The sequence below is a fragment of the Corvus moneduloides genome, chromosome 34, assembly GCF_009650955.1.
Source record: "Corvus moneduloides isolate bCorMon1 chromosome 34, bCorMon1.pri, whole genome shotgun sequence".
In the NCBI taxonomy this organism is placed as follows: Eukaryota; Metazoa; Chordata; class Aves; order Passeriformes; family Corvidae; genus Corvus; species Corvus moneduloides.
In genome coordinates, this window is record NC_045509.1 from 826,538 (window position 1) to 850,964 (window position 24,427).

At 66.1% G+C, this 24,427-nt stretch overlaps 1 protein-coding gene across 2 annotated transcripts in view; it reads left to right on the forward strand.

Annotated features, from left to right (window-relative positions):
- Positions 1-24,427, forward strand: part of CACNA1F (calcium voltage-gated channel subunit alpha1 F) — a 30,595-nt gene that overhangs the window by 3,599 nt on the left and 2,569 nt on the right. Inside the window, exons 7-43 of one of the 2 annotated variants that reach the window (XM_032094828.1) lie at positions 1,183-1,379; positions 1,792-1,895; positions 1,977-2,137; positions 2,219-2,302; positions 2,858-2,945; positions 3,455-3,481; positions 3,916-4,076; positions 4,905-5,130; positions 6,851-7,058; positions 7,483-7,603; positions 8,123-8,204; positions 8,313-8,367; positions 8,500-8,554; positions 11,102-11,234; positions 11,680-11,809; positions 12,038-12,097; positions 13,042-13,148; positions 13,381-13,468; positions 14,039-14,146; positions 14,260-14,312; positions 14,710-14,856; positions 14,928-15,129; positions 16,691-16,849; positions 16,931-17,041; positions 17,551-17,634; positions 17,774-17,794; positions 17,879-18,007; positions 18,094-18,159; positions 18,281-18,372; positions 22,422-22,581; positions 22,760-22,887; positions 22,965-23,061; positions 23,149-23,251; positions 23,341-23,442; positions 23,516-23,646; positions 23,725-23,835; positions 24,226-24,362. In XM_032094828.1, coding sequence (XP_031950719.1) covers positions 1,183-1,379; positions 1,792-1,895; positions 1,977-2,137; positions 2,219-2,302; positions 2,858-2,945; positions 3,455-3,481; positions 3,916-4,076; positions 4,905-5,130; positions 6,851-7,058; positions 7,483-7,603; positions 8,123-8,204; positions 8,313-8,367; positions 8,500-8,554; positions 11,102-11,234; positions 11,680-11,809; positions 12,038-12,097; positions 13,042-13,148; positions 13,381-13,468; positions 14,039-14,146; positions 14,260-14,312; positions 14,710-14,856; positions 14,928-15,129; positions 16,691-16,849; positions 16,931-17,041; positions 17,551-17,634; positions 17,774-17,794; positions 17,879-18,007; positions 18,094-18,159; positions 18,281-18,372; positions 22,422-22,581; positions 22,760-22,887; positions 22,965-23,061; positions 23,149-23,251; positions 23,341-23,442; positions 23,516-23,646; positions 23,725-23,835; positions 24,226-24,362 — 4,228 coding nt within the window. The remainder of the gene's footprint in view (positions 1-1,182; positions 1,380-1,791; positions 1,896-1,976; positions 2,138-2,218; positions 2,303-2,857; positions 2,946-3,454; positions 3,482-3,915; positions 4,077-4,904; positions 5,131-6,850; positions 7,059-7,482; positions 7,604-8,122; positions 8,205-8,312; positions 8,368-8,499; positions 8,555-11,101; positions 11,235-11,679; positions 11,810-12,037; positions 12,098-13,041; positions 13,149-13,380; positions 13,469-14,038; positions 14,147-14,259; positions 14,313-14,709; positions 14,857-14,927; positions 15,130-16,690; positions 16,850-16,930; positions 17,042-17,550; positions 17,635-17,773; positions 17,795-17,878; positions 18,008-18,093; positions 18,160-18,280; positions 18,373-22,421; positions 22,582-22,759; positions 22,888-22,964; positions 23,062-23,148; positions 23,252-23,340; positions 23,443-23,515; positions 23,647-23,724; positions 23,836-24,225; positions 24,363-24,427) is intronic. The other variant, XM_032094829.1, reaches the window with a different exon arrangement.

The following is a 24,427-nucleotide window of genomic DNA, read 5'->3' on the forward strand; positions in this document are numbered from 1 at the left end:
GACCCCCCCCTAAATTCCCTGAGGACCCCCCCAGCAATGAGGTTCCCCCCCAGGGACACCCTTTAGCGGGGGGGAGGGTCCCGGGTGCAGGGGAACCAGCTGGAGACACGATACGGGCACCGATACGATTTGAGCATCGTGCTCCAGTTTTACTGTTTTCCTTACACCGAGTTATACTTTGCCAAGTTCATGCCCCTTTCCCATGAGAAAGCCTCTAAGCAGCGGGGGAGCTGACCAGTATATACCTTTTCCCAAGGCTGTTCAAGGCTGCCGGCTAGCAGGTGCCTTGCAAGCCTATTTTCAGCCTGAGGCCCCATCAGGAGTGCTTCTGCAACAGCCCTGGGATGCCCAAGCTCTCCTGGGGTATCCTATGCCCCCGCTCCACAAGGAATTCCTCTACAACACCCCAGCAGGGTTCTGGGCTCCTTAACACACTGAGACCCCCTTAAAGCCCCTGAGATCCCCCCAGCACTGAGGATCCCCCAGGGACACCCCACACTGAGATCCCCCCTAATTTCCCTGAGCACCCCTCTGGGACACCCCAGCAGGGTTCTGGGCTCCTTAACACACTGAGACCCCCTTAAAGCCCCTGAGATCCCCCCAGCACTGAGGATCCCCCAGGGACACCCCACACTGAGATCCCCCCTAATTTCCCTGAGCACCCCTCTGGGACACCCCAGCAGGGTTCTGGGCTCCTTAACACACTGAGACGCCCCTAAATTCCCTGAGACCCCCTCCAGCCCAGGGACCAGGATCCCTCAGGGACACCCCACACTGAGACCTCCCTAAAGCCCCTGAGACCCCCCCCCAGCCCTGAGGATCCCCCAGGGACACCCCACGCTGAGACCCCCCCCTGAATTCCCTGAGACCCCCTCCAGCCCAGGGACCAGGATCCCTCAGGAACACCCCAGCAGGGTTCTGGGACTCCTTAAAACACCAAGACCCCCCCTAAATTCCCTGAGCACCCCCCAGGACACCCCAGCAGGATTCTGGGGCTCCCAACACACCCCTGGGACAGTAACTCAGGGGTGTGAGTTGTCAGGAGGGACAAGAGTGGGCAGTGGGGACAGGAGCTGTCAGTGGGCACAAGCGCCAGCAGTGGGGACCGGAGCCGTGTGAGGGCAGTGAGAGGGGACAGCCAGCCCGGAGCTGTCACCAGGGCCCGTTGTCTCCTGTCCCCAGACCTGGAGTCGGAGGACGATCCCTCTCCCTGCGCCTTCTCGGGGCACGGCCGCGCTTGCCTGCAGAACAACACCGAGTGCCGGGGCCGCTGGGAGGGCCCCAACGGCGGCATCACCAACTTCGACAACTTCTTCTTCGCCATGCTCACCGTGTTCCAGTGCATCACCATGGAGGGCTGGACCGATGTGCTGTACTGGGTGAGACCCCCGAGCCCCCCGAATCCTCACCACCCCTCCCAGAGGCCCCCAAAATCTTCATACACATCCCTGAGCTCCCCCTAAGTCCTCACAGCCACCCTGAGCCCCCCTAAGTCCTCACACACATCCCCGAGACCCCAGAATCCTCACAAGCCCTTCCTGAGCCCTCCCAAACCCAGTGCATCACCAGGGAGGGCTGGACAGATGTGCTGTACTGGTGAGACCCCCGAGCCCCCCAAATCCTCATAACCCCTCCCTGAGCTCCCCCAAATCCTCACACACATCCCTGAGCCCCCCAAACCCTCCCCAAACCTCGACAGGGCAAACCCCCAAACCTCTCTGCTGGGTGTTACTGGCCTCACCTGAGGAGGGATTTGGGGTCCCCCCCATCACCCCAAATCTCTCCCCACAGATGCAGGACGCGATGGGCCACGAGCTGCCCTGGATTTACTTTGTCAGCCTCGTCATCTTCGGCTCCTTCTTCGTCCTCAACCTGGTGCTGGGGGTGCTGAGCGGGTGAGGAGTCCTCAGTGGAGTCAACAGTGGGGCAGGAGCCGTGTCCTTGGCGTGTTTGGGGTCACGCCTGTCCCCCCCTAGGGAATTCTCCAAGGAGCGAGAGAAGGCCAAGGCCCGCGGGGACTTCCAGAAGCTGCGGGAGAAGCAGCAGCTGGAGGAGGACCTGCGGGGCTACATGGACTGGATCACCCAGGCCGAGGACCTGGAGGGCGACGAGGAAGAGGGGGAGCACGAGAAGCACCGTGAGTGGGGCTGGGGGGCAGCTACGGGGGGCCTGCCAAGTCCTGAGCCCCCCAAAGCTCCGTGACCCCCCTTTCCCCCAGGCCTGACCGCCGAGGACCTGATGGGGAAGCGGAAGCCGCGGCTGAAGTGGCTGCGCCACGCAAGTCACTCCACCGACACCCACGGTACCCCCGGGGCACCCCGAATCCCCCAGAATGGGGTACCCCAAATTCCCTGAACCCCTGGGGCACCCCAAATTCCCTGAATACAGATATCCCAAAGTCTCTGAACCCGGGCACCCCGAATTCCCTGGACCTGGGCACCCCAAATTCCCTGAACCCCCAGGGTACCCCAAACCCCCCAGAGCCGGGCAACCTGAACTCCCTGGACTGGGCATCCCCAAATTCCCTGAACCTGGGCATCCCAAATCCCCTGGACCTGGGCACCCCAAATTCTCTGAACCAGGGCACCCCAAATTCCCTGGACCTGGACACCCCAAATTCGCTGAACCCAGACATCCCAAATCCCCCGGGGCTGGGCACCCCAAATTCCCTGGACCTGGGCACCCTGAATTCCCTAAACCCAGACACCCCAAATTACCTGAACACCCCAAATTCTCTGAACCTGGGTACCCTGAATTCCCTGGGCTGGGCACCCTCAAATTCGCTGAACCCAGACATCCCAAACCGGCCGGTCCGGGTGCCCCCAAAGCCCCGGGCTGACCTGTGCCCCCACCCCAGCGAGCCTCCCGGGCAGCGAGACCACCTCGGTGAACACGGAGACCGTGGGGGAGGAGGAGGCACCGCCGACCGCCTGCGACCGCTGCCTGTGAGCCCAGCGGGGCACGGGACCCCCGGCTCTGCCAGGGCCCTCGGGATCCCCCCACAGCCCCAGGAACACCCCACAGATCCCCACGACACCCCACGGATCCCCGGGACCCCTCTAGGACCCCCAAACCCGACACCTACAGCACCTCAGAACAATTTGGGACCCTCCCATAGCTCCCTGATAGGCCCCAATACCACCCATAGCACGAGGGACCCCGCCCCAGATGCCCCCTGAGACCCCAGAACTGACCCCCCACAGCACCTCAAAGCCCTCTGGGACCCCTCCATAGCCCCAAGGACCCCCCATACTCCCCTAGGACCCCAAAACTGACCCCAGCACCCCTGTGACCACCCCCAGGTATCTCAACCCCCCCCAGCCCCAGAGATCCTCTAAGCCCCCCCACCCAAATCTGACCCAGCACCCCTATAAACCCCCCCAGATATCCCCCCATGGCCAAGGGACTCCCCCCAAATCCCCACGTTTTGGGGTAACTGTTTTTCTCTCTCCAGGGGCAAAATTGCAAAGACCAAATTCTGGTGAGTGGGGAGAAGAAGGGGGGGGGAGATGGAAAAAAAGAGGGGGGGGCCGCAGTGGGGCCCCCATAAAGCCTCCCAACCCCTCCCACCTGACGGGATCTCTCTCACCCCCCCACCTCCCCTCTGTCCCCAAAATCCTCCACCCCCTCCCACCGCCTTGTACCCCCAATTCCTCCACGTTCCCCAAAACACCCCCTCGATCTCCTCTACCCCAAATTCCCCCAAATCCCCCCTCGACCCCTCATGTCCCTCCAACTCGAACACCCTTCACCTCCTCGCACATGACGGGGGGGGGGTGTCTCTGTCACTCTCCCACCTCCTCTGTGCCCCCAAAACCCCCCCTGTCGCTCTCAAACCCCACCGCCGCCCCCCAAACCCCACCGCTGCCCCCCAAACCCCACCGCCGCCCCCCAAACCCCACCGCTGCCCCCCAGCCGCCGCCTGCGCCGCCTGAACCGCCTGTGGCGCCGGCGCTGCCGCGCGGCCGTGAAGTCCGTGTCGTTCTACTGGACCGTGCTGCTGCTCGTGTTCCTCAATACGCTGACCATCGCCTCCGAGCACCACGGGCAGCCGCCCTGGCTCACCGAGACACAGGGTACGGCCCCGGCACCCCCCGGGGACCCCCAAACCCTCCAGTGCCTCTCAAACGTCCTAGTGCCCCCCAAAACCCCCGGTACCCCCTGACACCCTCCAGTGCCCCCCAAACCCCCCGAGCCTCCCAAACCCTCCAGTGTCCCCCCCAACCCCCCGACACCCTCCAGTGCCCCCCCAAATCCCCCAGTGCCTCCCAAACCCTCCAGTGCCCCCCAACACCCCCCAGTGCCTCTCAAGCCTTCTAGTGCCCCCCAAATCCCCCGGTACCCCCCGACACCCTCCAGCGCCCCCTGACACCCTCCAGCGCCCCCCGAACCCCCCGGTAACTCCCGACACCTCCCAGTACCCCCCAACACCCTTCAGCGCCCCCCGAACCCCCAGCGCCCTCCAAACCCCCCGGTAACCCCCGACACCTCCCAGTGCCCCCCAAAGCCTCCAGTGCACCCCAAACCCCCCGGTAACCCCCGACACCCTCCAGTGCCCCCCGAACCCCCAGCGCCCCCCAAACCCCCAGGTAACCCCCGACACCCTCCAGTGCTCCCCAAACCCCCCAGTGCCTCTCAAACCTCCCAGCGCCCCCCAAAGCCTCCAGTGCACCCCAAACCGCCAGCGCCCTCCAAACCCCTCAACACCCCCCAGTGCCTCTCAAACGTCCCAGTGCTCCCCAAACCCCCCGATGCCCTCCGACACCCTCCTGCCATCCCCCGGTGCTCCCCGAGTCCCCCAGAGCTCGGGGGCCCGTCCTGCTCGTGGTGTTTCCCCACCACCCTCCAGGCGTGACCCTCGCCCGGGCGGTCACTCGGCTCTGTCCCCCCGGTGACCCCCGCAGCGTACGCGAACAAGGCGCTGCTGTCGCTGTTCGCCGCCGAGATGCTGCTGAAGCTCTACGCGCTGGGCCCCTCGTGCTACTTCGCGAGCTTCTTCAACCGCTTCGACTGCTTCGTGGTGTGCGGCGGCGTGCTGGAGACCGCGCTGGTGGAGCGCGGGGCCATGGAGCCGCTCGGCATCTCCGTGCTGCGCTGCGTGCGCCTGCTGCGCGTCTTCAAGGTCACCCGGTGAGGGGCACCGCGGGGACAGCGGGGACAGCGCAGTGTCCCAGCACCGCAATGACCCAGCAGCGGGACACCTCAGTGTCCCAGCACCGCAATGACCCAGCAGCGGGACACCCCAGTGTCCCAGCACCGCAGAGTCCCAGCAGCGGGACACCCCAGTGTCCCAGCACTGCAATGACCCAGCACCGGGACACCCCAGTGTCCCAGCACCGCGATGACCCAGCACCGGGACACCCCAGTGTCCCAGCACCGCGATGACCCAGCACCGGGACACCCCAGTGTCCCAGCACCGCAGAGTCCCAGCAGCGGGACACCCCAGTGTCCCAGCACTGCAATGACCCAGCAGCGGGACACCCCAGTGTCCCAGCACCGCAATGACCCAACACTGGGGCACCCCAGTGCCCCAGCACCTCAGTGACTCAGCAGCGGGACACCCCAGTGCCCCAGCACCTCAGTGACTCAGCAGCGGGACACCCCAGTGTCCCAGCACCGCAATGACCCAACACTGGGGCACCCCAGTGTCCCAGCACCTCAGTGACCCAGCAGCGGGACACCTCAGTGTCCCAGCACCGCAGTGACCCAGCAGCGGGACACCCCAGTGTCCCAGCACCTCAGTGACTCAGCAGCGGGACACCCCAGTGTCCCAGCACCGCGATGACCCAGCACCGGGACACCCCAGTGCCCCAACACCTCAATGAGCCAGCACCGGGACACACCAGTGCCCCAGCACCGCAGTGACCCAGCAGCGGGACACCCCAGTGTCCCAGCACCGCAATGACCCAGCACTGCGACACCCCAGTGTCCCAGCACCGCAATGACCCAGCACCGGGACACCCCAGTGCCCCAACACCTCAATGAGCCAGCACCGGGACACCCCAGTGCCCCAGCACCGCAATGACCCAACACTGGGGCACCCCAGTGCCCCAGCACCTCAGTGACCCAGCAGCGGGACACCCCAGTGTCCCAGCACCGCGATGACCCAGCAGCGGGACACCCCAGTGTCCCAGCACCGCAATGACCCAGCAGCGGGACACCCCAGTGCCCCAGCACCGCAGTGACCCAGCAGCGGGACACCCCAGTGTCCCAGCACCTCAGTGACCCAGCACTGCGACACCCCAGTGTCCCAGCACCTCAATGACCCAACACTGGGACACCCCAACACTGCGGCGCTGCAATGTCCCAGCACCCCAATGCTCCAAAGCTGGGACACCCCAACACCACAGCACCCCAATGCTCCAACACCGGGACACCCAAGCGCTGCAGCTCTCCGATGTCCCAGCACCCCGATGTCCCAACCCTGCAATGCCCCAAATCCGCCACACCCCGATGTCCCAAGGCAGCGATGTCCTGATGCTGTGATGTCCCAAATTGGTGACACCCCAATGCTGCAACACCCCCCACCACTGGCTGTTGGCTCTGCACTGGCCATCCAGCCCTTCCCAGTGCTCCCAGTGCTCCCAGTAACCACAGTCCCTGGGCCAGCTCCACCAGGTGTTGGCTCTGCACTGTCCATCCAGCCCTTCCCAGTGCTCCCAGTGCTCCCAGTAACCACAGTCCCTGGGTCAGCTCCACCAGGTGTTGGCTCTGCACTGTCCATCCAGCCCTTCCCAGTGCTCCCAGTGCTCCCAGTAACCACAGTCCCTGGGCCAGTTCCACCAGGTGTTGGCTCTGCACTGTCCGTCCAGCCCTTCCCAGTGCTCCCAGTAACCCCCGCGTCCCACAGGCACTGGGCGTCGCTGAGCAACCTGGTGGGGTCGCTGCTGAACTCCATGAAATCCATCGCCTCGCTGCTGCTGCTGCTCTTCCTCTTCATCATCATCTTCGCGCTCCTGGGCATGCAGCTCTTCGGGGGCCGCTTCAGCTTCGACGAGACCCAGACCAAGCGCAGCACCTTCGACACCTTCCCGCAGGCCCTGCTCACCGTGTTCCAGGTACCCCGAGACCTGGGGGAAACCTCAAATCCCACAGGGAGACCCCAAAACCTGCAGGGGGTCCCTGAAACCCGTGAGAGGCTCTGAAGGTTGTGGGGAGAACCCCAAAATGCATGGGGGACCCTAAACCTGTGAGGAGACCCTGAAACTGTGGGGAACCCCAGAATCTGTGGGAGGCCCTGAAAGCTGCGAGAGATCGCAGCACCTGAGGGGGGCCTTGAAATCTCGTGGCTCCCCTAAACCTGTGAGGAGACCCCAAAACCCACGAGCCTCCCTCAAACCATCCCATCACCACCCTGTAGCCGCTCCGGGGCGACGCTGCGCACTCAGAACGGGGAGGCAGCGGTGTACTGGGAGCACTGGTGGGGGTGGCACTGAGGTTTTGGGGTGCCCCTGGTGTTTGGGGACCCCCCAAACCCCGCAGATCCTGACGGGGGAAGACTGGAACGCGGTGATGTACGACGGAATCATGGCCTACGGTGGCCCCGTGTTCCCCGGGATGCTCGTCTGCGTCTACTTCGTCATCCTCTTCATCTGTGGCAACTGTGCGTGGGCACTGGGGACACTGGGAGCACTGGGACAGACTGGGAGCACTGGAGGCACTGGGAGCACTGGAAGCACTGGGAGAACTGGGGGGACTGGGAGCACTGGGAGCACTGGGGGTGCTGGGACAGACTGGGTGCACTGGAGGCACTGGGAGGACTGGGAGCACTGGGGGCTCCGGGAGCACTGGGAGAACTGGGGGGACTGGGAGCACTGGAAGCACTGGGAGAACTGGGAGGACTGGGAGCACTGGGGGCGCTGGGAGCACTGGGGGCACTGGGAGGCAGTGGGAGCACTGGAAGCACTGGGAGAACTGGGGGGACTGGGAGCACTGGGAGCAGGGAACTGGGGAACTGGGAATAGGTCAAAGGGTAACTGGGGAGCTGGGGTAGGACACAGTGGGGTTGGGAATAAGAAAGGGAGAGTGGGGGCACTGGGAGGATGTTGGGGGATGCTGGAAGGATACTGGGAGGATACTGGGAGGATACTGGGAGCACTGGTGAACCCTTCCCTCCCCTCAGACATCCTCCTCAACGTCTTCTTGGCCATCGCCGTGGACAACCTGGCGGACGGTGACAACATCAACTCGGGGGGGGACAAGAAGTGAGCCCGGACCCCTGGGGCCCTTTTGGGGGTGACGAGGGGGGGGGCACCCAGCCCCCGGGTCCCCTGGGGTCCCCCTTGGCTGAGGCCCCCTTTCCCCCCACCCAGGGACAAGGCCGGGGAGGCGGAAGCAGGGACAGACAGCCAGGACGTGGTGGTGAAGGTGAGGGGGGGTCCGGGGGCTGGGTGTCACTGGGGGGTCCCGGGGGGCTGGGTGTCACTGGCGGGTCCTGGCGGGGTCCCTCCCTCCCCCCCGAGCGTGCACGGCCCCCACCCCTCCCCCTCCCCTGCCCAGGTTGAGGGGGATCAGCCCGAGGAGGAAGAGGAGGAGGAGGAAGGGAGTGAGGAAGGTGAGTGCCACCTGCGCAGACATCAGGGGGCACTGGGGGGTGGCAGTGCCCTGATGTGGGGGTCCCTGGGTGGGGGGGTGTGACAGTCCTTGAACATCAGGGTCCCGGGGATGGTGACAGTGACGTGACGTGGGGTCCCCTGAGGGGGGTGGCAGTGCCTGGACTGGGGGGTCCCTGGGGAGGTGACAGTGGCGGGACATGGAGGGGCCCTGGGGGGTGACAGTCCTTGAACATGGGGGGGTCCCTGGGGAGGTGACAGGGACATGACATGGGAGTCCTGAAAGGGGGTGACACTGCTCGGACACGGGGGGGTCCCTGGGGGGGGGGGTGTGACACTGCCCGGACACGGGGGGGTCCCTGGGGGGGGTGTGACACTGCCCGGACACGGGGGGGTCCCTGGGGGGGGTGTGACACTGCTCGGACACGGGGGGTCCCTGGGGGGGGGGGTGTGACAATGCCTGGACACGGGGGGGCCCTGGGGGGGGGGGGGTGTGACACTGCCCGGACACGGGGGGGTCCCTGGGGGGGGGGGTGTGACACTGCTCGGACACGGGGGGGTCCCTGAGGGGGGGGTGTGACACTGCTCGGACACGGGGGGTCCCTGGTGGGGGGGGGTGTGACACTGCTCGGACACGGGGGTCCCTGGGGGCGGGGGTGTGACACTGCTCGGACACGGGGGGTCCCTGAGGGGGGGGGTGTGACATTGCTCGGACACGGGGGGGCCCTGAGGGGGGGGTGTGACACTGCTCGGACACGGGGGGGTCCCTGGGGGGGGTGTGACATTGCTCGGACACGGGGGGGTCCCTGGTGGGGGGGGTGTGACATTGCTCGGACACGGGGGGGTCCCTGGTGGGGGGGGTGTGACACTGCTCGGACACGGGGGGTCCCTGGGGGCGGGGGGTGTGACACTGCTCGGACACGGGGGGTCCCTGGGTGGGGGGAGTGTGACATTGCTCGGACACGGGGGGGCCCTGAGGGGGGGGTGTGACACTGCTCGGACACGGGGGGGTCCCTGGTGGGGGGGGTGTGACACTGCTCGGACACGGGGGGTCCCTGAGGGGGGGGTGTGACACTGCTCGGACACGGGGGGGTCCCTGGGGGGGGGGGGTGTGACACTGCTCGGACACGGGGGGTCCCTGGGGGCGGGGGGTGTGACACTGCTCGGACACGGGGGGTCCCTGGGGGCGGGGGGTGTGACACTGCTCGGACACGGGGGGTCCCTGGGTGGGGGGGGTGTGACATTGCTCGGACACGGGGGGTCCCTGGTGGGGGGGTGTGACACTGCTCGGACACGGGGGGGTCCCTGAGGGGGGGGTGTGACACTGCTCGGACACGGGGGGTCCCTGGTGGGGGGGGTGTGACATTGCTCGGACACGGGGGGCCCCTGAGGGGGGGGTGTGACACTGCTCGGACACGGGGGGTCCCTGGGGGCGGGGGGTGTGACACTGCTCGGACACGGGGGGTCCCTGAGGGGGGGGGGTGTGACACTGCTCGGACACGGGGGGTCCCTGGGGGCGGGGGGGGTGACCCTGCCCGGACACGGGGGGGGTCCCTGGGGGGGGTGTGACATTGCTCGGACACGGGGGGGTCCCTGGTGGGGGGGGTGTGACATTGCTCGGACACGGGGGGGCCCTGAGGGGGGGGTGTGACACTGCTCGGACACGGGGGGTCCCTGGGGGTGGGGGGTGTGACACTGCTCGGACACGGGGGGGTCCCTGGTGGGGGGGGTGTGACACTGCTCGGACACGGGGGGTCCCTGAGGGGGGGGGTGTGACACTGCTCGGACACGGGGGGTCCCTGAGGGGGGGGTGTGACACTGCTCGGACACGGGGGTCCCTGGTGGGGGGGGGTGTGACATTGCTCGGACACGGGGGGTCCCTGAGGGGGGGGTGTGACATTGCTCGGACACGGGGGGGTCCCTGGGTGGGGGGGGGTGTGACACTGCTCGGACACGGGGGGTCCCTGGTGGGGGGGGTGTGACACTGCTCGGACACGGGGGGTCCCTGGGTGGGGGGGGTGTGACACTGCTCGGACACGGGGGGTCCCTGGTGGGGGGGGTGTGACACTGCTCGGACACGGGGGGCCCCTGAGGGGGGGGTGTGACACTGCTCGGACACGGGGGGTCCCTGGTGGGGGGGGTGTGACATTGCTCGGACACGGGGGGTCCCTGGGTGGGGGGGGTGTGACATTGCTCGGACACGGGGGGGTCCCTGGGTGGGGGGAGTGTGACACTGCTCGGACACGGGGGGTCCCTGAGGGGGGGGTGTGACACTGCTCGGACACGGGGGGTCCCTGAGGGGGGGGGTGTGACACTGCTCGGACACGGGGGTCCCTGGTGGGGGGGGGGTGTGACATTGCTCGGACACGGGGGGTCCCTGAGGGGGGGGGTGTGACACTGCTCGGACACGGGGGGTCCCTGGTGGGGGGGGGTGTGACACTGCTCGGACACGGGGGGGTCCCTGAGGGGGGGGTGTGACACTGCTCGGACACGGGGGGTCCCTGGGTGAGGGGAGTGTGACACTGCTCGGACACGGGGGTCCCTCGCAGGTGACGAGGAGGCCGGGGGGGAGGGTGACAGACTGGGGAGGGCCCGGCTGGAGTCCCTGGAGGAGCCCCCCAAGCCCAAGGTGACCCCGATTCCCGAGGGCAGCGCCTTCTTCCTGCTGAGCAGCACCAACCCGTGAGTGGCACTGGGGGCACTGGGGGCACTGGAGGCACTGGTGCTTGAGGCCCTGAGAATAATGGGAGGCTGGGGACATAAACTGGAGGGACTGGGAGCACTGGGATTGAAACTGAGAGCACTGGGACTGGGGACATAAAGAACAATGTGGCACTGGGGACAAACTGGAAGCGCTGGGAGCACTGGGGCTGTGAGCACTGAGGGACTGGGAGCACTGGAGACACTAAGAGCAATGCTGGCACTGGGAGCACTGGGGCTGGAGGACTGGGGGCACTGGGAGCACTGGGAACATCGGCACTGACTGGAGGCCTGGAGGGGTTGGGAGCACTGGAGGGCTGGGGGGACTGGGAGCACTGGGAACACTGGGACTGGGGACACAAACTGGGGGGGACTGGGAGCACTGGGGGCACTGGGAGCACTGGGAGCTGACGTGTGCCCGGCGCAGGCTGCGGGTGAAGTGCCACGCCCTGATCAACCACCACATCTTCACCAACCTCATCCTCGTCTTCATCATCCTCAGCAGCGTCTCCCTGGCCGCGGAGGACCCCGTGCGCGCCCACTCGCCCCGCAACCACGTGGGCTACTGGGCACACTGGGCAAACTGGGAGGGACTGGGGGAACTGGGGGGATGTGGGGGGGAATTCACCCCGTAACCGTGTGGGACGCGGGATCCTCTCACCCGGAGTTGGGGGGCAGAAATGGGGGGGCTGGGAGTGTTTGGGGGGGTCCCGGGAGGTTGGGGGGGTCGGGGGGGTTTGAGAGGGGTCGGGGTCACCCCGTTGCCCCCTCCCCATCCCCCCCAGATCCTGGGCTACTTCGACTACGCCTTCACCTCCATCTTCACCGTGGAGATCTTGCTCAAGGTACGGGCGGGTCTGTGGGGTTTGGGGTGGGGGTTCCCAGGGTTTGGGGGGGATTCCCGGGGTTTGGGGTGTCCCCAGGGGTTCGGGAGGGGTTCCCGGGGTTTTGGAGGTGTTCCTAGGGTTTGGGGGGGGGGGGGGGATTCCTGGGGTTTGGGGTCTCCCAAGGGTTTTGTGAGGGGGTTCCTGGGGTTTGGGGGGGTTCCCCAGGGTTTGGGGTGTCCCCATTGACAGAGGAGGTCCCCCCGGTTTGGAGGGGTCCCCAGGGTTTTGGCAGGTTCCCAGGGTTTGAGGGGGTTCCCGGGGTTTTGGGGTTCCCCAGGGTTTGGGGGTGTTCCCGGGGTTTTTGGGGGTTCCCGGGGTTCGGGGGCGTTCCCAGGGTTTTGGGAGGGATCCCCAGGGTTCAGGGATGTTCCCAGGGTTTTGGGAGGGGTCCCCGGGGTTTGTGGGGGTTCCCGAGGTCTGGGGGTGTTCCCAGGGTTTTGGGGTTCCCCAGGGTTTGGGAGTGTTCCCGGGGTTTTGGGGTTCCCCAGGGTTTGTGGGGGTTCCCGGGGTTTGGGGGTGTTCCCAGGGTTTTGGGATGTTCCCAGGGTTTGGGGGTGTTCCCGGGGTTTTGGGGGTCCCCGGGGTTTGTGGGGGTTCCCGGGGTTTGGGGGGGTTCCCGGGGTTTGTGGGTGTTCCCAGGGTTTTGGGATGTTCCCAGGGTTTGGGGGGGTCCCCGGGGTTTGTGGGGGTTCCCGGGGTTTGGGGGGGTTCCCAGGGTTTGGGGGTGTTCCCAGGGTTTTGGGATGTTCCCAGGGTTTGGGGGTGTTCCCGGGGTTTGTGGGGGTTCCAGGGTTCAGGGGTGTTCCCAGGGTTTTGGGATGTTCCCAAGGTTTGGGGGGTTCCCGGGGTTCGGGGGGTCCCCAGGGACAGGGGGACAGCTCGAGGCTCACGGCCTCCCACAGATGACCGTGTTCGGCGCCTTCCTGCACAAAGGCTCCTTCCTCCGCAACTGGTTCAACCTCCTGGACCTGCTGGTGGTCGGCGTCTCCCTCATCTCCTTCGGCATGCAGTGAGCTGGGGGCAACTGGGAGCACTGGGAGCGCTGCTGGGGGCACTGGGGGTCACTGGGAGGGGCTAGGCTCGACACTGGGGGCACTGGGAGAGTACGAGGAACGTCACTGGGGGCACTGGGACCATTGCTGGGGATGCTAGAAAACAGTGGAAGCGCTGCTGGAGGCACTGGGGGCGTTACTGGGGGGCACTGGGGAACTTACTGGGACCACTGGTGTGTTCTCTGGCAGCTCCAGCGCCATCTCGGTGGTGAAGATCCTGCGGGTCCTGCGCGTCCTGCGACCACTGCGAGCCATCAACCGGGCCAAGGGCCTCAAGGTGGGCAACTGGGAGCACTGGGAGGCACTGGGGGCACTAGGAGCACTGGGAGGGGGCATCCTCCCAGCAGTGGCCACAGCGGGCTGGAGGCTGGGACACTGGCTGTACTGGTGGGACTGGGAGCACTGGGGCCCCAGCATGCCGTGCTGTTGGTGGCACAGGGGTCTCCATTGTCCCTGTGCCCCCGATGTCCCGAGGCAGCGGTGTCACAGGTGTCCCCAGCACACAGTGGCCTCGGTGTCCCACTTGTTCCCACATCCCAACATCCCACTGTCCTTGTTGTCCCCATGTCCTGTGTCCCCAGCATCCCTGTTGTCCCCATGTCCCAGTGACATCCCTGTCCCCTGCCCTGGTGACACTGTCCCTGTCCCCAGCACGTGGTGTCCCCCTGCCCCAGTGACACCCCTGTCCCTGCCCCAGTGACACTGTCCCTGTCCCTGTCCCCACCCCGTGGTGTCCCCCTGCCCCAGTGACACCCCTGTCCCTGTCCCTGCCCCAGTGACACTGTCCCCCTCCCTGTCCCCAGCCTGTGGTGTCCCCCTGCCCCAGTGACACTGTCCCTGTCCCCAGCACGTGGTGCAGTGCGTGTTCGTGGCCATCCGCACCATCGGGAACATCATGATCGTCACCACGCTGCTGCAGTTCATGTTCGCCTGCATCGGGGTGCAGCTCTTCAAGGTGGGGCCCTGACCCCGGGGGTGCCACCCCCCTGAGGGGTCCCCAAGCCCCCCGAGGGGTCCCCACCCCCTCGGGGAGCCGAGGGTGTCCCTGACCCCCCGACCCCCCCCCAGGGCAAGTTCTACAGCTGCACTGATGAGGCCAAGCACACGCCAGGGGAGTGCAAGTGAGTGTCCCCCCAAAAACTGACCCCACACTCCAAACTGACCTCTACACCTCAGATCCTGACCCCGACCCGCCCTGCTGGTGTCCCCATGGTGTCCCACCCCCTCCTGGTGGCAGTGTCCCATTGGGGTCTCACCATCACTGTCCCTGTGTTGCCCCCACAGGGGATGTTCCCGGTGTAAGGGGTGGGGCCGTGTCCCACCCACAGGTGCCAGTGTCCCACTGGGGTCTCACCCTGCTGTCCCTGTGACCCTGTAGTGTCCCTGTGTCCCCGTGGGGTCCCGCTGTTGCTCCCTATGGTCCCGCTGTTGCTCCCTGTGGTGTCCCTGTGGCTCCCCAGTCAGTGGCAGTGTCCAGGGGGGTGTCTCACCCTCGCTGTCCCGGTGTCCCTGTCCCAGGGGGACGTTCCTGGTGTACAAGGATGGGGATGTGTCCCACCCGTCGGTGCGGGAGCGCGTCTGGCTCAACAGCGACTTCAACTTCGACAACGTCCTGGCGGGGATGATGGCCCTGTTCACCGTGTCCACCTTCGAGGGGTGGCCCGCGTGAGTCCCGGGGCGGGCTCGGGGCCGCCGCCACCCCCGCGGGGACGCGCCCCAACCCCGTGTCCCCCCAGGCTGCTGTACAAGGCCATCGACGCCAACGCCGAGAACCAGGGGCCCATCTACAACTACCGCGTAGAGATCTCCATCTTCTTCATCGTCTACATCATCGTCATTGCCTTCTTCATGATGAACATCTTCGTGGGCTTCGTCATCATCACCTTCCGCGCGCAGGGCGAGAGCGAGTACCGCAACTGCGAGCTGGACAAAAACCAGGTACGGGGACATGGCCCCGCGGTGTCCCCTTGGCTCTGTGATGTCCCCATGGCCCTGCAGTGTCACCGTGGCCCTGGGTGTCCCCTTGGCTCTGTGATGTCCCCATGGCCCTGTGGTGTCCCCGTGGCCCTGTGATGTCCCCGTGCCAGCCCCATGTCCCCACGGCAGCAGTGCAGGGACAATCCGTGGTGTGGCAGGGCAGTGACAGTGTCCCCACAGTGTCCCCACAATGTCCCCACCATGTGCCCATGCCATCGCCATGTTCCCACAGCAGCAGTGCAGAGTGGGGCAGTGGGGCGGCCCCATGGTGTCCCCATGGTGTCCCCATGGTGTCCCCATGCCGTCCCCATGGTGTCCCCATGCCATCAGGGTGTCCCTGCAGCCAGTGGCTGGTGAGGAAGCAGGGTGGCCGTGTCCCTGCAGTGTCCCTTTGCCATCCCACTGTCCCCACGGTGGCAGTGTGTGGGGTGGCAGTGGGGTGGCCATGTCCGCATGCTGTCCCCATGCTGTCCCCATGCTGTCCCCTGTCCCCGCAGTGGCATTGTGTGGGATGGCCATGTCCCCACGCTGTCCCCACACTGTCCCCTGTCCCCTCAGTGGCAGTGTGTGGGGTGGCAGTGGGGGTGGCCATGTCCCCACGCTGTCCCGTCCCTGCAGCGGCAGTGTGTGGGGTGGCCATGTCCCCGTGGTGTCCCCACGCTGTCCCCTGTCCCCGCAGCGGCATTGTGTGGGGTAGCCATGTCCCCACGCTGTCCCCACCCTCTCCCCTGTCCCCGCAGTGGCAGTGGGGTGGCTGTGTCCCCACGCTGTCCCCTGTCCCCGCAGTGGCAGTGTGTGGGGTGGCAGTGGGGTGGCTGTGTCCCCACGTTGTCCCCTGTCCCCTCAGTGGCAGTGGGGTGGCCGTGTCCCGACGCTGTCCCCTGTCCCCTCAGTGGCAGTGGGGTGGCCGTGTCCCCACGCTGTCCCCTGTCCCCTCAGTGGCAGTGGGGTGGCCGTGTCCCCACGCTGTCCCTGCAGCGGCAGTGTGTGGGGTGGCAGTGGGGTGTCCGTGTCCCCACGCTGTCCCCTGTCCCCGCAGCGGCAGTGTGTGGGGTGGCAGTGGGGTGTCCGTGTCCCCACGCTGTCCCCTGTCCCCGCAGCGGCAGTGTGTGGGGTGGCAGTGGGGTGGCCGTGTCCCCACGCTGTCCCCTGTCCCCACAGCGGCAGTGTGTGGGGTGGCCGTGTCCCCACGCTGTCCCCTGTCCCCTCAGTGGCAGTGGGGTGGCCGTGTCCCCACGCTGTCCCTGCAGCGGCAGTGTGTGGGGTGGCAGTGGGGTGTCCGTGTCCCCACGCTGTCCCCTGTCCCCGCAGCGGCAGTGTGTGGGGTGGCAGTGGGGTGGCCGTGTCCCCACGCTGTCCCCTGTCCCCGCAGCGGCAGTGTGTGGGGTGGCCGTGTCCCCACGCTGTCCCCTGTCCCCGCAGCGGCAGTGTGTGGGGTGGCCGTGTCCCCACGCTGTCCCCTGTCCCCACAGCGGCAGTGTGTGGGGTGGCCGTGTCCCCACGCTGTCCCCTGTCCCCACAGCGGCAGTGCGTGGAGTACGCGCTGAAGGCGCAGCCGCTGCGCCGTTACATCCCCAAGAACCGCACCCAGTACCGCGTGTGGGCCATGGTCAACTCCACCGCCTTCGAGTACATCATGTTCGTCCTCATCCTGCTCAACACCATCGCGCTGGCTGTGCAGGTGGGGGGACACCTGGGGGACCGGGGGGTCACAGAGGGAGGGGACAGTGCCAGACCCCCGTGTCCCCCCCCCCCCCCCCAGCACTACGAGCAGTCGAAGCCCTTCAACTACGTGATGGACCTGCTCAACATGGTGTTCACGGGGCTCTTCACCGTGGAGATGGTGCTCAAGATCATCGCCTTCAAACCCCGGGTACGCCGGGGGGTGTCACACGGGGGGTCACACAAGGCGGGGTGTCACACCGGGGGTCACACAAGGGGGGGGGTGTCACACACAAGGCAGGGGGTGTCACATACGGGGTCACACAAGGGGGGTGTCACACCGGGGCTCACACAAGGCAGGGGGTGTCACACGGGGGGGCGCATAATGGGGGGTGTCAGACGGGGGACACAGTGGGGGGGTGTCACATGGGGGGTCACACAAGGCAGGGGGTGTCACACTGGGGGTCACACAATGGGGGTGTCACACAGAGGGTCACACAGTGGGGGGTGTCACACGGGGGTCACACAAGGCAGGGGGTGTCACACTGGGGGTCACACAATGGGGGTGTCACACAGAGGGTCACACAGTGGGGGATGTCACACGGGGGTCACACAAGGCAGGGGGTGTCACACCGGGGGTCACACAAGGGGGTGTCACACCGGGGGTCACACAAGGGGAGGTCACAGGACAGAGGGTCCTCACCACCTCCCCTTCCCCAGCATTACTTCTGTGACGCCTGGAACACTTTTGATGCCCTCATCGTGGTGGGCAGCGTGGTGGACATTGCCGTCACTGAGGTCAACGTGAGTCGCCCTCCTCGTCCCCTGGCTTGGGGGAGGTTGGTGTTTTGGGGCAGTCCTGGATGTCTGGGTCTCTCCCCGTCCATGTCCTCATGTCCGTCTGTCTCCATCATCTCCATCTCCATCGTCACATCTGTCACAGAACGGGGGACACGTTGGTGAGGTACGGGGAGGTGTCCCCAGCCGGGGGAGTTTTGGGGGGGGCTGTGCAGGGGTTCTGGGGTGCCCCTGACCCCCCTCCCCACAGAGCTCGGAGGACAGTTCCCGCATCTCCATCACCTTCTTCCGGCTCTTCCGCGTGATGCGGTTGGTGAAGCTGCTCTCCAAGGGCGAGGGCATCCGCACGCTGCTCTGGACCTTCGTCAAGTCCTTCCAGGTAGGATGGGGGGGACACGGTGGGGGACACAGGGGAGAGGGGGCATGGGGGGGGACAGCACCCCCTCACCCCCGCTCTGTCCCCAGGCCCTGCCCTACGTCGCCCTGCTCATCGCCATGATCTTCTTCATCTACGCCGTCATCGGGATGCAGGTGAGGGCCCCGGGGAGCCCCCCAGGCCAGGGGGAGGTGAGGGGCTTGGGGGGGTGTGAGGGGCGTGGGGGGGGGGGTGTCCTGTAAGCTCCCGGCCACCCAGGCCCCCCTGCCCCCCCAGACCTTCGGGAAGGTGGCGCTGCAGGACGGGACTCAGATCAACCGCAACAACAACTTTCAGACCTTCCCCCAAGCCGTGCTGCTGCTCTTCAGGTGGGGCCGGGGGGCCTGGGGGGGCAGGGGCGGTCCTGGGGGGGCTCTGGGCTTCCCGTGGGACTTGGGAGCTTCCTCTCAGTGAATCATGAAGGGGGATAACAGGTGTGCCCCAGGGGTACAGGTGTGCCATGGGGGTACAGGTGTGTCACAGGGGGCATAGGTATGCCCCAGGGGTACAGGTGTGTCACAGGGGTACAGGTGTGCCCCAGGGGTACAGGTGTGTCCCAGGGGTACAGGTGTGTCACAGGGGGTACAGGTGTGCCATGGGGGTACAGGTGTGCCCCAGGGGTACAGGTATGCCCCAGGGGTACAGGTGTGTCCCAGGGGTACAGGTGTGTCACAGGGGGTACAGGTGTGCCATGGGGGTACAGGTGTGCCCCAGGGGTACAGGTATGCCCCAGGGGTACAGGTGTGCCCCAGGGGTACAGGTGTGTCCCAGGGGTACAGGTGTGTCACAGGGGGTACAGGTGTGCCATGGGGGTACAGGTGTGCCCCAGGGGTACAGGTGTGCCATGGGGGTACACGTGTGTTACAGGGGTACAGCTGTCCTGTGGGAGGGTACAGGTGTGTCACAGGGGGTACAGGTGTGCCATGGGGGTACAGGTGTGTCACAGGGGGCATAGGTATGCCCCAGGGGTACAGGTGTGCCATGGGGGTACAGGTGTGTTACAGGGGTACAGCTGTCCTGTGGGAGGGTACAGGTGTGTCACAGGGGGTACAGGTGTGCCATGGGGGTACAGGTGTGTCACAGGGGGCATAGGTGTGTCCCAGGGGGTACAGGTGTGCCATGGGGGTACAGGTGTGCCATGGGGGTACAGGTGTGTCCCAGGGGTACAGGTGTGTCACAGGGGTACAGGTATGCCCCAGGGGTACAGGTGTGCCCCAGGGGTACAGGTGTGTCCCAGGGGTACAGGTGTGTCACAGGGGGTACAGGTGTGCCATGGGGGTACAGGTGTGCCCCAGGGGTACCGGTGTGTCACAGGGGGCACAGGTGTGCCCCAGGGGTACAGGTGTGTCCCAGGGGTACAGGTGTGCCATGGGGGTACAGGTGTGCCATGGGGGTACAGGTGTGTCACAGGGGTACAGGTGTGTCCCAGGGGTACAGGTGTGCCACAGGGGTACAGGTGTGTCACAGGGGTACAGGTGTGCCATGGGGGTACAGGTGTGCCATGGGGGTACAGATGTGTCCCAGGGGTACAGGTGTGTCACAGGGGGTACAGGTGTGCCATGGGGGTACAGGTGTGTCCCAGGGGTACAGGTGTGTCCCAGGGGTACAGGTGTGTCACAGGGGGTACAGGTGTGCCATGGGGGTACAGGTGTGTCACAGGGGGTACAGATGTGTCCCAGGGGTACAGGTGTGTCCCGGGGGTACAGGTGTGTCCCAGGGGTACAGGTGTGTCACAGGGGGTACAGGTGTGTCACAGGGGTACAGGTGTGTCCCAGGGGTACAGGTGTGCCACGGGGGTACAGGTGTGTCACAGGGGTACAGATGTGTCCCAGGGGTACAGGTGTGTCCCAGGGGTACAGGTGTGTCCCAGGGGTACAGGTGTGCCATGGGGGTACAGGTGTGTCCCAGGGGGTACAGGTGTGCCCCAGGGGTACAGGTGTGTCCCAGGGGTACAGATGTGTCCCAGGGGTACAGGTGTGTCACAGGGGGTACAGGTGTGCCATGGGGGTACAGGTGTGTCACAGGGGGTACAGGTGTGCCACGGGGGTACAGGTGTGTCCCAGGGGTACAGGTGTGTCACAGGGGTACAGGTGTGTCCCAGGGGTACAGGTGTGCCATGGGGGTACAGGTGTGTCCCAGGGGTACAGGTGTGTCCCAGGGGTACAGGTGTGTCACAGGGGGTACAAGTGTGCCATGGGGGTACAGGTGTGTCCCAGGGGTACAGATGTGTCCCAGGGGTACAGGTGTGTCACAGGGGTACAGGTGTGCCACGTGGGGTACAGATGTGTCCCAGGGGTACAGGTGTGTCACAGGGGTACAGGTGTGCCATGGGGGTACAGATGTGTCCCAGGGGTACAGGTGTGTCACAGGGGGCATAGGTATGCCCCAGGGGTACAGGTGTGTCACAGGGGGTACAGGTGTGCCCCAGGGGTACAGGTGTGCCATGGGGGTACAGGTGTGCCCCAGGGGTACAGGTGTGCCATGGGGGTACAGGTGTGTCACAGGGGGTACAGGTGTGCCATGGGGGTACAGGTGTGTCCCAGGGGTACAGGTGTGTCCCAGGGGTACAGGTGTGCCATGGGGGTACAGGTGTGTCACAGGGGGTACAGGTGTGCCCCAGGGGTACCGGTGTGTCACAGGGGGCACAGGTGTGTCCCAGGGGTACAGGTGTGTCCCAGGGGTACAGGTGTGCCATGGGGGTACAGGTGTGTCACAGGGGTACAGGTGTGTCACAGGGGTACAGGTGTGTCCCAGGGGGTACAGGTGTGCCCCAGGGGGTACAGATGTGTCCCAGGGGTACAGGTGTGTCGCAGGGGTACAGGTGTGCCACGTGGGGTACAGGTGTGTCCCAGGGGTACAGGTGTGCCATGGGGGTACAGGTGTGCCATGGGGGTACAGGTGTGTCCCAGGGGTACAGGTGTGCCATGGGGGTACAGGTGTGTCACAGGGGTACAGGTGTGTCCCAGGGGTACAGGTGTGCCCCAGGGGTACAGGTGTGCCATGGGGGTACAGGTGTGTCCCAGGGGTACAGGTGTGTCCCAGGGGTACAGGTGTGTCACAGGGGGTACAGGTGTGTCACAGGGGTACAGGTGTGCCCCAGGGGGTACAGGTGTGTCCCAGGGGTACAGGTGTGTCACAGGGGGCACAGGTGTGTCCCAGGGGTACAGGTGTGCCATGGGGGTACAGGTGTGTCACAGGGGTACAGGTGTGCCATGGGGGTACAGGTGTGTCCCAGGGGTACAGGTGTGCCCCAGGGGTACAGGTGTGTCACAGGGGGTACAGGTGTGCCATGGGGGTACAGGTGTGTCACAGGGGTACAGGTGTGCCCCAGGGGTACAGGTGTGCCCCAGGGGTACAGGTGTGTCACAGGGGTACAGGTGTGTCCCAGGGGGTACAGGTGTGCCATGGGGGTACAGGTGTGTCACAGGGGTACAGGTGTGTCCCAGGGGTACAGGTGTGCCATGGGGGTACAGGTGTGTCACAGGGGTACAGGTGTGTCACAGGGGTACAGATGTGTCCCAGGGGTACAGGTGTGTCCCAGGGGTACAGGTGTGTCACAGGGGTACAGGTGTGTCCCAGGGGGTACAGGTGTGTCACAGGGGGTACAGGTGTGTCCCAGGGGTACAGGTGTGTCCCAGGGGTACAGGTGTGTCACAGGGGGCACAGGTGTGCCATGGGGGTACAGGTGTGTCCCAGGGGTACAGATGTGTCCCAGGGGTACAGGTGTGTCCCAGGGGTACAGGTGTGTCCCAGGGGGTACAGGTGTGCCATGGGGGTACAGGTGTGTCACAGGGGTACAGATGTGTCCCAGGGGTACAGGTGTGCCATGGGGGTACAGATGTGTCCCAGGGGTACAGGTGTGTCACAGGGGGTACAGATGTGTCCCAGGGGTACAGGTGTGTCCCAGGGGGTACAGGTGTGTCCCAGGGGTACAGGTGTGTCACAGGGGTACAGGTGTGTCACAGGGGGTACAGGTGTGCCATGGGGGTACAGGTGTGTCACAGGGGTACAGGTGTGTCCCAGGGGGTACAGGTGTGTCCCAGGGGTACAGGTGTGTCACAGGGGTACAGGTGTGCCATGGGGGTACAGATGTGTCCCAGGGGTACAGGTGTGTCACAGGGGGTACAGGTGTGCCCCAGGGGTACAGGTGTGTCACAGGGGTACAGGTGTGCCCCAGGGGTACAGGTGTGCCATGGGGGTACAGGTGTGTCACAGGGGTACAGGTGTGCCACGTGGGGTACAGATGTGTCCCAGGGGTACAGGTGTGTCCCAGGGGTACAGGTGTGTCACAGGGGTACAGATGTGTCCCAGGGGTACAGGTGTGTCACAGGGGGTACAGGTGTGCCCCAGGGGTACAGGCATGTCCCGTGGGGTACAGGTGTGCCACGGGGGAGGCATGGCAGGAGATCATGCTGGCCAGCCTGCCGGGCAAGCGCTGTGACCCCGAGTCGGACGCAGGCCCGGGGGAGGAGTTCACCTGCGGCAGCAACTTCGCCATCGCCTACTTCATCAGCTTCTTCATGCTCTGCGCCTTCCTGGTGAGAGAGGGGGCCCTGCCCCACAGCCCTGCCCCACAGCCCCACAGCTCAACCCTGCCCCACAGCCCAGCCCTGTCCCACACCCTTGCCCCATAGTCCTCTGCTCCACAGCCCCACGGCCCTGCCCCACACCCCTCAGGAGTCCCTGGGGCATCCTGACTCCCCTTGACCCCCCTAGATCATCAACCTGTTCGTGGCTGTGATCATGGACAACTTCGATTACCTGACGCGTGACTGGTCCATCCTGGGCCCGCACCACCTGGACGAGTTCAAGCGCGTGTGGTCTGAGTACGACCCCGCCGCCAAGTGTGTAACTGTCCCCTTGTCCCCAGCCGAGGGGGCCGGGTGTCCGGACCACCCGTGACCCCCTGACCCCCCCCCAGGGGCCGCATCAAGCACCTGGACGTGGTGACGCTGCTGCGCCGGATCCAGCCCCCGCTGGGCTTTGGGAAGCTCTGCCCACACCGCGTGGCCTGCAAGGTCTGGGGGGTTCCGGGGGGGTTTGGGGCGGTCCCGTATCTGGGTTTGGAGCCACCCAGATTCATCCCCCTCCTGTCCCCTGCCCAGCGCCTGGTGGCCATGAACATGCCCCTCAACTCGGACGGGACCGTCACCTTCAACGCGACGCTCTTCGCTCTGGTCCGCACCTCCCTCAAGATCAAGACGGAAGGTTGGGAGCTGGGAGGGTCTGGGGGGGCCCAGGGGACAGCAGGGCGTGACAATGGCTGTGTGTCCCCCTGCCATGTCCCCTCCCTGCAGGGAACCTGGATGTGGCCAACAAGGAGCTTCGTGCTGTGGTCAAGAAGATCTGGAAGAGGACAAAGCCGAAGCTGCTGGACGAGGTCATCCCCCCGCCCGAGGGTACGTGAGGGCCGTGTCCCCTTCCCTGTCCCCTCGGACCCCCAGGTGCCCCCTGACCGTCCGTGTTCCCCAGAGGAGGAGGTGACCGTCGGGAAGTTCTACGCCACCTTCCTGATCCAGGACTATTTCCGCAAGTTCCGGCGGCGGAAGGAGCGGGGGATGCTGGGCGCCAGCGCGGGCCCCAGCAACGAGTGTGCGCTGCAGGTGCGACCCCTGCCCGGGGCGGGGCTGGGGGTCCCAGGTGTCACCAGGTGACCCCCCTGACCCCCTGTGTCCCCCCAGGCCGGGCTGCAGACGCTGCAGGCGCTGGGCCCTGAGATGCGCCGGGCACTGAGTGACCTGGAGGGGGATGAGGGCGGGGACGCCCCTTCGGAGGAGCCACTCACCTACGCCGTGAGCCTCGCCCACCCTGGCCACGCCAGCGGCCACACCTGACCCATGGCCACACCTGACCCATGGCCGCGCGCACCCATGGCCAAAATCCACACCAAATAGCCACACCTGTCCCATGGTCGTACCCACTGGTCACACCTGCCCCAAATCCACACCAAATTGCCACACCTTTCCCATGGCCACGCCCAGCGGTCACACCTGCCCCAAACCCACACCAAATAGCCACACCTGTCCCATGGCCACGCCCACTGGTCACACCTGCCCCAAACCCACACCAAATAGCCACACCTGTCCCATGGCCGCGCCCAGCGGTCACACCTGCCCCAAAGCCACACCGGCTGTCCCCACCTGTGCCGTGGCCGCGCCCACCGACCCCGCCTCTCTCCGCAGGCCCCCGAGACGCTCTACGGCTCCGCCCCCGGCTCCCCCCTGCTCGCGGAGCCGCCCCCCGCCTCCAGCCCCGCCCCCACCGAGGGGGAGGACCCCGCGCCCCCCTCCCACGGGGGAGGCCCCCGTCCCGGCGGCAGGTACGGGGGGGCTGGGGACACCCCGGCACGGGGCGGGGGTTCCCCGGGGAGGACGGGGGGTGCCC